General features: G+C 53.5%; 1 protein-coding gene across 5 annotated transcripts; it reads right to left on the reverse strand.

The window, feature by feature from the left end:
- Window positions 1-3,395: 3,395 nt before the first annotated feature.
- Window positions 3,396-13,746, reverse strand: Slc11a1 (solute carrier family 11 member 1). 5 transcript variants are annotated; one of them, XM_055616351.1, is made up of 16 exons: window positions 13,503-13,746; window positions 13,166-13,247; window positions 12,628-12,761; window positions 11,602-11,724; window positions 11,223-11,342; window positions 9,721-9,827; window positions 9,286-9,356; window positions 8,923-8,990; window positions 8,620-8,775; window positions 7,230-7,388; window positions 5,732-5,821; window positions 5,518-5,637; window positions 5,094-5,243; window positions 4,577-4,650; window positions 3,997-4,150; window positions 3,396-3,898 (listed from the first exon to the last, which is right to left on the reverse strand). In XM_055616351.1, the coding sequence occupies exons 2-16, from the start codon at window positions 13,170-13,172 to the stop codon at window positions 3,782-3,784; spliced, it is 1,650 nt and encodes a 549-aa protein (XP_055472326.1). In that variant the 5' UTR covers window positions 13,173-13,247; window positions 13,503-13,746; the 3' UTR covers window positions 3,396-3,781. The 5 variants fall into 5 exon arrangements, with proteins under 5 accessions (XP_055472326.1, XP_055472324.1, XP_055472325.1 ...); XM_055616349.1 differs by having other exon boundaries at window positions 13,166-13,250; XM_055616350.1 differs by having other exon boundaries at window positions 13,439-13,746.
- Between the last annotated feature and the right edge of the window lie 618 nt (window positions 13,747-14,364).

Below are 14,364 nucleotides of genomic sequence, written 5' to 3' on the forward strand. Positions count from 1 at the left end.
CCCACTTCCTCCCTTGGGCACTGGGGCCGGGCAGGGCGGGCGCGTTCTGTCACTTCCCAGTAGAGAGGGGACCAGGGGCCGGCTCAGCTGGCGCACTAGCCGGGTGCCCCAGACCAACCGGGCCTGTGGAGCGCTGCTCCCTGACGCCTGCCTGCTTCTGCCCTTGGGGAGCCCCAGGGCTGCCATCCTTACAACTCAAGGACTTCACCTCCAAGGGATCTCGAGGGACGATCCCCTCCTTGCGTCCAGCTTGGGAAAGTGAAGGCGCGAGCCCAGGCCCTTCCGCCTCTGCTCTGCCAGGCCCGCTAGGGCTGCCTCCACCCACCCTCCCCGCACTATTTGTCCCCAGAAGGAAATGTGTGACCCGAAGTTGAATGAGCCCCCTGTTCAGCGACTGGCTGCCCTCGATTCCCTAACCCCGGCCACCCAGAACACTGACCCCAGGCTTCAGGCGCCACCCCCAAACAAAACCCTATCACCCCCCTCCAGGCCTCAGCTGGTGGTCCCTTCTGGACACGGAGGGTTCACATCTGCAGGAAGCTCTCCCCCTGTTCCGGTGAGAACTGCATCGACAGTCCGGAGGGGAGGGCCTTTCCCCACACAGTCTATTGTGATCATTATTTTAATGGCTGCACCCCCAAGAAAATAATACTGTTTGAGTTGCTAGCGGTAGGGGCGGGTATGACGACCAACAGGACTAAGGCGGATACTGTAGGGTAACTGAGGGCTCCCTGGGGCACCTCAGGTTGCCCCTTGTGGCATGGGACGGGCCATGTGCAGAAGGCCCTGGTAGAAAGCCCTCAGCTGGTTCCTGGGAAGCAGGGAGGTAGCAGGTTAGTCCCCACCTAGGGCCTATGTCGCATTCAGGGAAATTCTAAGCTAGGCCTCCTTAAATTCGGCCTGAGGTTTTTTTTTTTTTTTTTTTTTTTGGGGGGGGGGTCACGTCACCAGGGGTTCCACAGCTTTGGAGGAGCACTAAGCAGTGAGTGACCTCTGGCTGGAAACCCCCCGGCCTTGACCTGACCTTATCTCTGACCCTAGGCCTCCAAAGCACCTTAGCTGACCCTCCTTATCTTTTGTTTTGTTTTGCTTTTTTGAGATACGGTTTCTCTGACTAGCATTGGCTGTCTTATACTGGCTCTGTAGACCATGCTGACCTTGAACTAACAGAGCTCCACCTGCTTCTGCCTCCCAGAGTCGCTAGGATCACAGGTGTTCGCCACTGCACCCAGCTCCATCCACTCCTGTCTTAATAATAATAATAATAAATTTTTTAATTCTCAGCACTCGGCAAGCAAATTTCTGAGTTCGAGGCCGGCCTCTTCTACAACGTTCCAGGAGAGCCAGGGTTACACTGAGAAACTCTTTCTGGCATTGGGCGAGGGGAGTTAGATGGCTATTTTATTTCTTGGTTGTGTGAGCACGAATGTGCCACAGTGCATGTCTGGAGGTAGCGAATCCACCCTGTGGGTCCCAGGATGGAATCTGCTCCTCAGGTACTGTGGCTGGTCCCTCGATCTATGGGGCCATCTCACTGGCCCCCAGGTTTACTATCATTATCATTTATTACTGTCGCATATGTAGCCTTTGCTGGCCTGCCCCGAATTCGCAGAGCTCCACCCTCATCTGCCTTCAGGGCGCTGATATTAACGAGTGTGCCGCGATGCCCGGGGCTAAGATTTATTTTTATGTAGTAATGGTTAGTGTAAGTCGCGAGTGTTGGGGTGCCTTTGCAGGCTTGAAGAGTGTTGCGTCCCCTGCAGCTGGAGTTCCAGGCTGTTGTGAATGGCCATATGCCACACCCTTGCCAGGTAAGTGCAGTCACGTGGAGGGGCCAACCTACCTCCTCAGCGCTCAACTCTCCGTCCTAGACCTAACTACGCACCTGTGGTCATCGTTGACAGCCTTGTCCTAGTTTAACTTTCCAAATCCTGCCCTCGGCGTGCTCCGGTCATCTCCCTGAACTTACTGGCTCAGGTGCCTATCTTGGCCTCACCCGCTTTCCTTAAAGCTGCTGGACAGCTGACAACCTCTTTTAATTTGGGAAGTTACCTCTCCTCCACTTCTAGCACGGGGTCTACCACAAAAAAAAAAAAAAAAAAAAAAAAAAAAAAGACCAATGAATGCCAAGAGAATCGCCAGAATGTGCAGCAAGTTAAGGAACACTTGGGAGAAACTCAAGGGGAATCTGGGAGACGCTTTCTTCGCCAGCGTCAAGTTCAGGGGCAAGCCCCAAGGGCTGGGGAGGTGCCCCCCCCCCCCCCCGGCACCTCCTCTGGCTGCCAGCGCCAGACCTGTCCCTACCCGGCTCCTTTCGGGCCCCACGCCTTCCGTTGCCCTTTTAAGAAAAAGGAAATTCTTTTCATAAACAAGCGCTCCAATCCGAGCGCCCAGCCGGCAGCCCTACCCAGCTGGATTCCGGGTGACCAGAGCTACTTTCGGACAGCGAAACCCTCACAGGCTCAACCCTGGGAAAAGGCTCGGTGGACGCCCCTTCCTCCGCGCACCTTTGGGCCGATCTAGGCTCGGGTGCGAGGAACTGGAGGAGTACGGAGGAGGGACTTAGGGGAGCCTGGAAACTGCCTAGGGAGCGTCTGCAAAGTGCTAGCTACGCACAGGGTGAAGGGTGCCCGGGGTTTGCTGCGGAGGAGGGGATTCCCCTCCCACGCGGTTCTCAACCTCACAGCGGAGGTGGCTTCTGGGGCCCTGGAAGAGTACCCGCCTCTCACCTGATTTCTGCTTGCCCCCGAGGAGGAGTAGGGCTCACCCGGAGTGCGTATGGTCGGGAGAGTCCCTGCCCCTAGGGGGAGCTGAGAGTCAAGTTCAGGGAACCCTAAGAGCGAGCGTGGGAGTGGGAGTTGGTCAGCCCAGTTCCCTGCGGAGAAGGCAAATGAACTGGGCCTTGAAGGCACAGACTTTTGGGCTCTTAACGGCCTGACTCCTGAAAGAGCAGGAACCGTTTCTAGGTTTTACTGCTTGGGGAATGGGTTGCAGGTTCAAGAGAGAGAGAAAGAGATCATCAGTCATTTTGGGGGATTTGACGTTTAGATTTTCCAGAGCCTTGGAACCGAGGGGAGCTACCGGTTCAGTTATCTGCTTTCACCTGCCAAGTGTTGGAGTGAGGGGTTGGGGATTTGGCTCGGTGGTAGAGCGCTTGCATAGCAAGCGCAAGGCCCTGGGTTCGGTCCTCAGCTCTAGGGAAAAAAAAAAAAAATGTTCTGATTGAAGTGGTCTGGTAGGTACTAGCCCACCGTTCTGCTTCCTCAGCCTGGCCCTACTCAGTGCTGGATTGCGCCAAAAAACAAAAAACAAAAAAAACAAAAAACAAAAAAACAAAACAAAAAAAAAAAACAAACTAGTTTTTGGATATCTTTCAGGAAACAAGCATCAGACAGTTTTGTTTTTAAGTAATTTTCATGTATACAGGCGTTTTGCCTGCATGTTTGTCCGTGCGCCAGCTGAGAAGGCCAGAAGAGGGCACTAGATATCCGGAAACTGGAATTACAGTCCCTTGAAAGCCGCCAGGTTGGTGCTGGGAATCGATCCCGGCCTTCCAGAAGAGCAGCGAAGTGTCCTTAACAACTGAGCCGTCTCTTTAGCCCCAAGGCCTGTGTTTTTAAGGCTTCTAGGTTGCGGTGAGATGGGTGTGGTCCCTAGCACACTTTACTCTGAGGTAAAGCGCTTGTCTAAACTGGAAACCTGCAATCCAGCAGGACAGGAGGCGGCCCTCCATCCCCGGTGCCTCTGTGCTTGCTGGATCCGGTGCGCCAGTGTGCCGCTCTCACCACCCAGGGCTCACCGCATCTTCCTGCTCCTCCTTAGGGAGCCCGTACAGGAAGTGCCGGTGGGAGCTGTGGGTCAGAAAGGTGGCTCCGTGGGCGATGCAACACGTCCAGGCCTGGGAAAGGACCGTGAGTGGAGGAGAGGCCGCAGCTCCCCGGAAGCCCCACGCGGCTTCCTCTCCCGCCCGCCCTCTCCCTTGGCTGCCCCCAGTACCAGGTAAGCAGTAAGAGCCAAGTAACCCACAGCCAGTACAGCTACAAGGCCAAAGTAGGCAGGGTGCGGGAGGCTGGGCAGGTAGCTGACCACAAAGTAGAGGTTGATGGCACAGACCAGCGCCATGATGAAGGAAGTGATGGCTTTGCTCAACCTGGGGAAGAAATGGATCCTCAGGGCTGGCTGGATGAAGGTGGACCACCTGGATGGCCTCCCCCCACCCCGACCCCCTAGGAGCCCTGGCTAGCCCAGAGCTGGAGACAGGGAACCAAGCTACCTTCCCTGGCCTGTGCTCTAGAGCAGACAAACCCCATTGGCCACTTGTGTGTGTCTGTGTGTGTGTGTGTGTGGGGGGGGGGTGTCTTCAGGCTCCACACTGGCAGAATGTGGCAGGGGTAGGGTGAAGGCGAGCCCAGTCCCTAGAAACAGTCCCCAAGACATGTCTTGGTTCCTGTGTGGCCCTGGGCAAGTTCTTTAAGGCCTTGGGGGCCCTGAGTTTCATGGGGTGGTGGCCATAACAGCTGTTCCTGCCTCTGTGTGGTTGGGGGTATGGAGAGTGGTTTGGGAAGGGAGGGCTTACCGGCCGTTGGCGAACTCCTGCATGACGGCTGGCATGCTGGTGAACGTCAAGATGGGCAGTACAGCAAAGGGCAGCTGTGGACAGCGGTGGAGACTGAGGCTGAGGGCCCTGCCTTGCTACAGCGGGGGGGGGGGGGGGGGGGGGGGGGGGGGGGCCCTCTGCGGGGCGGGGGGGGGGGGGGGGGGGGGGGGCGGGAACTCGTCCTCTCCTCTGGCTGGGAGCCTTTGGGGGAAGTTCCCTGAGATCCCTGAGTCTCATCTGTGACTCCTCTAAAGCAGGAGAAAGTAGGCAGGGCTGGGGCCTCAGACTGCTGGGGTGTGGAATGCCAGCTCAACGTCCAGTCAATTAACCTAATGCATCAGTTTCCCCATCTGGGAAATGGGGACAGTGGGGACTCTGGCTTTTTAGAGCGGCTGTAGGATCCCGTGAGGGTTTAGAGTAGAACCTGGATGGCTTTTTGAGGGTGGGGAGCTGGGGAGGGGGGCTGCTGTGCTCCTTGTTAGACCGCGGGTCTCACCAGCAGACTCTGAAGAACATTGAGCAGATCATTGAGGCCGGACAGGTCCCTCAGGTCGCGGAAGACGGCCACCAGCACCGTGGGCAGGATGGCGCAAGAGCGAGTGAGGAGGACGCGTGCGAAGCGAGACCACCGCAGCTTCAGGAAGCCCTGGGTGGGAGCGAGCACCCTGATGGGGCCGTGCGGCCTCGGTTGTCTCAGACAACGCCTGCCAGCAACCCCCCCCCCATTTGTCCGTCTTGGAAATGGGGGCAGATCTGACTCTTGTTGATGGAGAAATGATGAGCGGGGAGAGGGAAGATTGCCAGAACTAGTTGGTTGCTGAATACGCAGCAGCTTTTGAGAATTGTCTGTCATCCCGCCCCTCCGCAAAGCCTCCAACCGTGTGTCTGCCGTCCTTGACCAATGGGCCCTCAATACCCACCTCCATCACGAACTGTCCTGCGTAGGTGCCGGTCATAGTAGAACTCTGCCCAGCTGCCAGGAGACCTACTGCCCAGATGTAGAGGGCAGCAGGGCCAAAGAGGCAGCCTAGGATCACGCCCTAGACGCAGGGGGCGTGGTCAGAAAGAGGCCCCGCCCAGTAGAGGCTCCACCCCGACAAGGCGTGGCCAAACATCCGGCCCGAAGGCACTTACTCCTTGGTAAATATCCACCGACACTGTCTGATTGTCCCTGGGGAAGATGTTGGCATAGTTGTGGAGGCTGCTGTTGGCACAGATGTTGTACTGTGGACAGGGAGTCGGTTGGAGGAAGGTGGATCAACATCACTTTAGGAAAATCCCAGCCAGGCCCCAAAGGGAGTTAAAAACCTGAGGCCCAGCTGGGTGGTGTCGGCACAAGCCTTTAATCCCAGCCTAGGCAGAGGCAGCTGGATCTCTGAGTTTAAGGCTAGCCTGGTCTACTCAGAGAAACCTGTCTCAAAACAAAACCCAAAAAACTCCTGAGGCCCTGCAGGCTAAATCTGACTAGACACTCTTTGCTAATAATGTGTTTTGTTGTTGTTGTTTGTTTGCCTTTTTTTTTTTTTTTTTTCCAGAGCTGAGGACCGAATCCAGGGCCTTGCGCTTGCCAGGCAAGCGCTCTACCACTGAGCTAAATCCCCAACCCTTTCCTTTTCTTTTTTTCCAGACAAAAGAGACAAAGTAACTCTATGTAGCCCCGTCTGTCCTGTGAGGACCAGGCTGGCCTTGAACTCACAAAAATCTATCTGCCTCTGCCTCCCAAGGGCTGGGATTCAAGGTATGCACCACTATGCTCAGCTTGTTTTTATTTCTCTTATTGGGAGTTTGTTGTGTTTAAAATGCAGCTTCAGGTGAGAACCGGGCTTCCAGTCTCTGGAACCAGTAAGAGCTGGCGTGACCACTACATTCCCACAGCTCCCTCTTCATCAGAGAGCCCTTCCGTCACAGGAGCCTGAAAACAGGTCTCTCTGGGGCAGTGGCAACAGAGTCTTCTCCACTCATGTTTGGTAGGGATATATTCTCACACACTCAGGACATATAGCAAGGCCTCCCAAATGCCATGGTTAGGAGAATCCCATATGCTACCCACACAATAAACACCACACGCGCACACACACGCACACACACACACACACACACAGACACGGCTCAGCCTTTAGCGAGTGCATGGCCCTGCCTAGGACTGTGAAAGCCCCTTGATGGAGAACGGCTCCTGGAGGCTGCAAACACAAGGGCAGACCCCAAAGGGCCTGGATGAACTGCTCAGCTCCTGTTTCTAGAGGGAACACAACTGTGGAGGTCCTGTAGGGACCCCCCCCCCGCTCCTAGCCCCAGTCACCCTGCACTGTTCCAACTTGGCTCCTCCCTGAGCACCCATGGGTGAGCTGGCTGGCTTCCTGTGCCTTCACGTCCTCCCCGTGTTCAGTACCTACAGGAGCAAGGTGCAGGACTTGTTCGGTTTACCCAGGGGCCCTTAGGTGAGGTCTGGTACTAAAGTGACATCTCAATCAAAGTGATTGGCACCTGTCTTCTGGGAGCTGAGATGATCAGGACAGAGGAGACCCTAGAGCTCAGAGTCCGGCCCCATGACCTGGAGTCCCTGGCAAAGCTGGTGGGCAGATGGGGATGGAGGACGCAGACAGGGCTGGTGCACAGGAACAGTGTGGCTCACCGCTCTGTCGTTGGTTTGCTGGTAGAAGGCCTGACCAAAAACAGCCATGACGAAGAGGTTGATGATGAAGGACACAGACAGGGCGATGGTGGCCTCAATCAGGAAGTACATGTTGGCTTCTCGAACGTCCTCCCGGCGGGTTCTGTCTACCTCTCTAGACTAGTGAGGTCAGAGGTGAAGGGGAGGACCAGAGTCTCTCAGAGGTCCCCAATGTCCCCCTACCCCCCACATTTATACCTAGGTTTTCTCTGAATCACAGTTCCTGGAACCACAGTACCCCTATGTGATAATCTGTTTCAGGTCATCTGCTCTCTTCCTACACTATTGTCCTAGCCAGAGGTCTGGTCCACAGTGACCAACTACATGACTGAAGGAAGACCTGACCTTTGAGGCTCCTCTCTAATTCAGCCCTGATATGCTACCCTTCTTTATCCCACGTGCTTCATTTTCAAATGTGTCCAGTTCATTTCTGCCTCGGGACCTTTGCTCTTGCCATTTGCTGTCCTCCCTGTATGCGATGCCATCTCCCAACTGTTATTTGTTGGTCTGATGCTAATTACTGGCCCTCAGGATCTGGTTACTGCCTGCATAAATGTATCCTTGTTGTGAAAACATCATACCTGATTGGTTGATTAAAGGCCTATACATGGTCAGGGCAAAATGAGAACGGTGTGACTAAGGTTCCTGGGCTTTGAGTTCAAGAGAATCATGGGAGACAGATGGCCGGGAAGAGAGGAGGAAGGAGGACACCACAATGGGTTAGCATGGAGAAGGAACCACGTGGGCTGGGAGGAAGGACTCTGAGGATGGTGTGGATGGAGAAAACACCAAGATGAAAATATAAGCAAGTATTTATAAGATTACCAGTGGAAGGTTGCCCAGATGAGGATGGTTATGGCGGATGGCGTTGGATGGGGGCTGGGAGGTGAATGGGGAGGATATTGAGACAGCTCAGGTAGAACTATCTGCCCGGCCCAAGGTAAAGAGGCAATCAGAAAATCTAATAGGTGTCCGTGTCTTATTATTTGTGATAGTGGGTTAAATGATACCTCCACAATAATTTTAGGGCAAATAATAATAATAATCTATGTCCCCACACTCATTTTCATTACTACCACAACACCCAACCTTCAGTCTATCCACCGAACTTTTTGGTTTGTTTCTTCGTGAGTACCTTCTGCCATCCACAATTCCTTCCTTGTCTGTTCCCCCTACACTAGGATGCAGATGTTTCTAGGAGGACAAGGCCTCGGCTGATTTCTAGTCATTTACCTCAGACCTATTAAACAGAGAACGACTCCATCCTTCCCTGAGATGCTCAAGGAAGCCCTCTGAGGCAGGAGTCCAGGCTCAGAAATGGGCTCCTCCTCCCTCCCTCCACTCTGCTCACCTTGACCAAGGCTGAGTGCAGGTAGATGTTGTGGGGCATGATGATGGCGCCAACAATGCCCACGGCCTGCAGCAGCTCAGGCTGACCACAGCCCGGGCAGGAGGGCAGGAACAGGCCCCAAAGAAGCTCTCCCTGAGATGGACGTGCTACCACATACTGTTGGAAGGAACTTGATCAGCCCGCCAAAGCCATCCTCCCCTCCACCCCATCCCGGAAGACAGGCAAGGAGCTACACCCTCGGGCTGCCCAGGAGGAAAGGAAAGTGATGAGCTTGGGGGAAGGGGTGTAGTTCTCATTTCCCACCTCATAACCAAAGGTCAAAGCCATAATGGTGATAAGGAATCCAAAGAAAGCTTCCAGCTTGCGCAATCCTAGGGGCACAAAGAATACAAGCAAACCCCAAACCTGTCACATAAACACTTTCGAGTGGCTGTTTTGAGCCGTTTGTCCCCAGCACTGGGCCAAGGTCTTAACATAACATTTTTCTCATTGAAACGTCACCACAGCCCTGTGACGTCCGGGCTGTTCTTTCCTGAGTTATAGAAGGTAAAAACGGAAGCCAGAGTAACTTGCTCAACCCACAGTAAGAGACACCCACAGTCCTGGGAGGAGCCAGGACAACTGTAACCCACCCTCACCCCCCAAGAAGAGGGGGCTTTCTCTCACCATAGTTATCCAGGAAGAGGAAGAAGAACGTGTCCAGGATGGTGATCAGGACGCCCCCCCACAGGGGGATGCTGAAACCACACAAGCCAGGTCAGCCCGCCCCTGTTCAGATCTGGAGTTCCCACCCTCAGTGAGGGGGCAGAAACCTACGTGGCCTGGACAGCTAGGGTGAGGGGTTCGTGGGGTGTGTGAAACTTGCAGGGCAAGATTTTGCCCAGGAGGGGCAAAATCAGGTAGGGGACGAGGGGTGGCAGGGAGCTCTGGCCTGTGCTCACCAGTGTGCGACTCTACCTTACATGAGTCACCTTACATTCTAAGAAACAGACTCCTGGGGTAATAATGTAAACATGAGTGTGTGGGGGGAGGTCCTTGGCCTGGGGAGGAAACAGTAGCTCCCTCCAGCTTTGGACTGAGGTGGGCTCCCTAGCATGATACCGTCCAGCTGAGAGCAGATTGAAGGAGATAGCCGTGCCGATGACCTCCTGCATGTCTGAGCCCACGATGGCTAGCTCGATGGTCAGCCAGAGGAGGATGCGGGGCACCTGTGGGGAGGAGATGTGGCTTTCTTGGAAGAAGGCTGGACGTTCAGTGTCTCACTCTTCACTTGCCTTTCAGTGCTCTGCACGGTGCTTTTACATTTGCCAGCCGCCTTTACCACAGGGCTGCCAAGCAATGGTGGCGCACACACCTTTAATCCCGGCATTCCAGAGGCGGGGGCAGGCAGGTCTCTGTGAGCTACAGGCCAGCTTGGTCTACTGAGTGAGTTCCAGGAAAGCCAAGGCCACACAAAGAAACCCTGACTTTTTATTTTTATTTTTTTAGATTTATTTTTTTATTTTACCTATATGAATGCTCTCTACCTGCATGCACACCTCCATGCCAGAACAGGGCATCAAATCCCAGCAGTGGTTGTAAGCCACCTTGCATTTGCTGGAAATTGAACTCAGGACCTCTGGAAGAACAGACAGTGCTCTTAACCCACTCACTGATCCATCTCTCCAGCCCAAGAAACCCTGTCTTAAAAAACAAAACCAAAAAAACTGAAACAAAACAACAACAAACAAACAAAGACTCGCTATGATATTTTTGTGTCTCTCAGAGGTTTGTGTAACTGGGTATGATGGCGCATGCCTGTAATCCCAGCACTCAGGGAGGCAGAGGCAGCTGGATCTCTGTGATTTCAAGGCCAGCCTGGGATGCAAAGGAAGACCAAGACAGCCACAGCTACACAGAGAAACTCTGTCATGAAAAACAACAACAACAAAACAAAAAACCCAAACCATAAATAATAATAATAACCTATTCAGCTTCCTGGACTGTGTTGCCTCAGACAGAGACTAATTCAGATGGATGAAAGAGGAACCTCCTGCTCCTACTGGCATTTTTGGCAGTGCCGTTAGCAAGAACACTAGGCTCCAGTGGTTCTCATGGTCATATAAGCAGTGGCTGCAAGCTTCTAGAAGCAAATGACTGCTTTGGGGCTCCTATGGCATGGGGGAGGGGGTTGTCAGCTTTTGAGAGGTGACACCTTTTGCCCTGGAGCTTCCAGCCCTTCTGACACCTGAAAGGATTAAATTTGGAAAGGGCTGGAGATAATACTTCAATGGTCAGGAGTTCCTAGGTTTAATCTCCAGTTGTGGAAAGAAAAAGAAAAAGAAAAAAACCAAGTAAATGACTCAAACAGAAATCCCTTTAGATTATCTCATGGTGTAAATTTGGTGCTCTTGATTAGATACCAACAACACTCAAGGTCTCCAGCCCAGCAGTGACTTGCCCTGGGCCCCTCTGTGTGCTGTGAATCAGAGCTGTGTTTTTCATCTGCCAGCTGGACTTGGAATGCCTGGGAGCTGCTGATGTGTTTATTTCATTCTGGAAGCTATGAACAGCTGCTCATAGGTGCTTCGTGTCCACGACCCCTCCGCCTCTTCCCAGCTCACCTTAGGGTAGTAGAGATGGCAGACCTCACCCAAGTCCTTGCCTGTCACCACGCCTAGCCGGGCAGCCAGCCGCTGGCAGAGCAAGCCTAGCACCGTGGCCCATAGCAGCACCCAGAGCAACTGTGAGGAAGCAGAGGAGACCCTCAGCCAAAGCGGCAACTCCCAGACAGGGAATGGTGGGAAGATCACCTATCACCACCCACGGAGCCTCCTTTCTGGAGGGGGCTTCCCTGGGGACCTTTTCCCGCCCCACTTAAACTTAATCCTTATTCTCAGGAAAACCACCCAGGCGGCTTGCTATGGAGAACTGGGGTCTTCACTGTGTTAGCCAAGACCTCCCCCTCCCCACAAAGCCAGCATGGAGGCTCAGACTCAGTACTTTGAATCCAGCCACAGCACCAGCCTGAAGGTCCGACTCAATGTTCCCTGGGTCAAGGAAAGCGATGCTCATGAGGAAACCAGGCCCCGTGAACGCCCACAGCTTCCTCAGGCTGAAAGTGCCCTGGGGGTGTAAACAGGATCAGGTATCAGTCTTAGATTCGAGGTGCCTGCGGTCAGCCTTGGCCTTCCTCTCGGCTGAACTCGGCAGGCATCGTCAGTGAGGCTGGCCAGCCCTGTCCTCCATCACCTAGCCCGTGCCGCCCTCTACCCTGAGGAACCAGTGGGGTGTGCTGAGTCACCGTGGCTCTGCTTTTTGGATGGGTCATGTTCAGCAGCCTGTGCGGTTGGCCAGCACGTGACCTTGTCTGCCTCTTTCAGGCTTGCCTTACAGACCTCAGAGTCCCAGGAGAGGGACCTCAGGTGTGGTTAAACATCCCTGTGCCAGCTCCTCCCTCCCCAGAACCTTCTCACACTTCTCTCCGGGGACCACCGAAGTCTCAGTCAGTCAACCCTATATCAGGGTTTGGCCTGTCAGCCTAGGAATCTGCCTAGGTTGTAGCAATGGGGACCCAGAACAGGCCCGGAGGGTAAAGGCACTTGCCACCAAGCTTGTAACTCACACAGGAGAGAACTGACCTCCACGTGCATGTTGTAGCATGGACACACCTACACATGCACACACAAACATGCACATATAAATAAATAAAATAAATAAATGTATTACAAAAAGTGTGACGAGACTGGACAGCATCCCAGAACCAGCCTGGGGCTTCTCTTTACTCATGTGCACTTTTTACTCATGCGGTGCCTGTTTCTAGTGCTAAAATAGTCTCCAGGCTCTTCACCCTCACGGAAAGGCTAAGATCCTCTTGCGAATCATTTGATTTTTTTTTTCCCCAAATAACTACAGAGCACCCCAGTTAATCACTGTCGTGGTCCCAGAAGATGGCCCCCTCCGCAGCCTGCAAGATCTCAGAGGATCTGATAGAGCCAGGAAGCTCCCAAGACATTCCCACATTCCTACCTGTTCTGTGCTGGGGATGGGAATCTTCTCACTCAAGTAGGTCTCCTGGGAAGGTGCTTGATGAGGTCCTGGGACCGGCAGGCTGGGAATGGAGCCATAACTGGGCTTGCTCAGCCTCTGGGGGCTCTTGTCACCTGTGAGGGACCCCAGGATGCTAGGTGGGTGTCTTTCAAGAGCCTAGGATTCAAGCTACCTCCCTCCTCCCAGGACCTCCACCCCCTCCACTGGCCCTTTCATCTGTGTGTCAAGTGGAGGCTTCCAGAATCACTTCCCTCCCAGTGAGCACAGAACTTCTCCAATCCAAATCTCCTGAGTCAGGAGATTTGTGAGACATGGGGCCCAGAGAAGGGTAAGCCGAGGCCCCCAGCCCAGCTGCTCCGCCCCACGCTCTGCCTCCTCCATCAGCCTTAATCCATAGAAGTGCCTGACTCCAGGATCTCTGGCACACTGGCGCCCCCACAGAGACCACAGGTCTTTCTTGCCACCTCAAATCTCCCCTTACTTGAATCACATTAGGTCCCCAGAGGTCAACACTCACCGGTCATGAGGACACCGGTGTCAGGTACAGTCTGTGCGTGAGCAGCAGGCCTGGCAGCGTCTCAATCTGTCCCCTTCTGTGGCTGCTGGTACAAGTGAGTAAGAGTGGGGGAACCCACACCCTTCTCATCCTTGCCATCTCCACATCACCAAGTGCACACTCACAATTTCACACACTCCCTGTTTCGAAACGCTCACCAAAGGCAGAAGTGGCCAGTTTTGGCGGAAGGGGCTGGTAACCCACACCTTTGACCCTTGTTCTTCTCCTAGCTACCTGAGGCTCCATGATACCTCCGGCCTCCGGCCAGGTACCCCAGGTTCTTTGCTTCCAAAATTACCTCTGATTTCAGGCATTTCCTGCCATTGGGTACTGATGTTCATATCTCATGGATGTTTCACACACACAAACACATACACACACAAAACACACACACACAAAGCACATACACAAAACACGCACATACACACACAAAAAACATACACACAAAACACACAAAGCACATACACAAAACACACACACAAAACACATACCTATGCACAAACACACACAAAACACACGCACGCACGCACATACATACAGACTCCCACACTGTCAGGACTTTCATTTCAGTCTGAAGTTCAAGTTGACTGACTTAATGAGAGGGAAGGAGGGAGGGAGAATCCTCCTGTGCTGTGGACCTGTGAGGGTCTCAGAGGAAAAGACTTCCCAGGCCCTGTCATGGGTGCATGCTGTGTCCATACCACAGAATGAACTCCTGGACATTTATTTTCCCCAGAGAAACTGAATGTATGTCCAAACAAAAACCGCCACTTGAAGTCCACAGCAACATGATTTGTAACAGCCAGAAGCTGGACTGACCCCAGCTGTCCATCAACAGGCAAATGAATCACTTAGTGACAATAAAGCGGAAACAAAGTACTAGTACAAAGAGTAACGTTGAGTAAGTCTTCAGGAAATGATACTGAGTGAAAAGTTCAAAGTCCACCTGGGCTGCAGACAGAGTTTAAGGCCCCAACAACCTAGCGAGACCCCGTCTGTCTCAACAAGCAAAGTAAAAGCATTGGAAGGGAAGTAGTTAATTGCTAGACGCTGGCCTAGTGTGTGCTTAGGTTTAAAAAAAAAAAAAAAAGAAAAGTACCCATTAGTTCAATGTGGTAGCACATGCCTCAGATCCCAGTACTCCAAAGGCTAAGGCCGGA

Source organism: Psammomys obesus, unplaced genomic scaffold (genome assembly GCF_907164565.1).
Source record: "Psammomys obesus unplaced genomic scaffold, mPsaObe1.curated_primary_1811, whole genome shotgun sequence".
NCBI classification, from domain to species: Eukaryota; Metazoa; Chordata; class Mammalia; order Rodentia; family Muridae; genus Psammomys; species Psammomys obesus.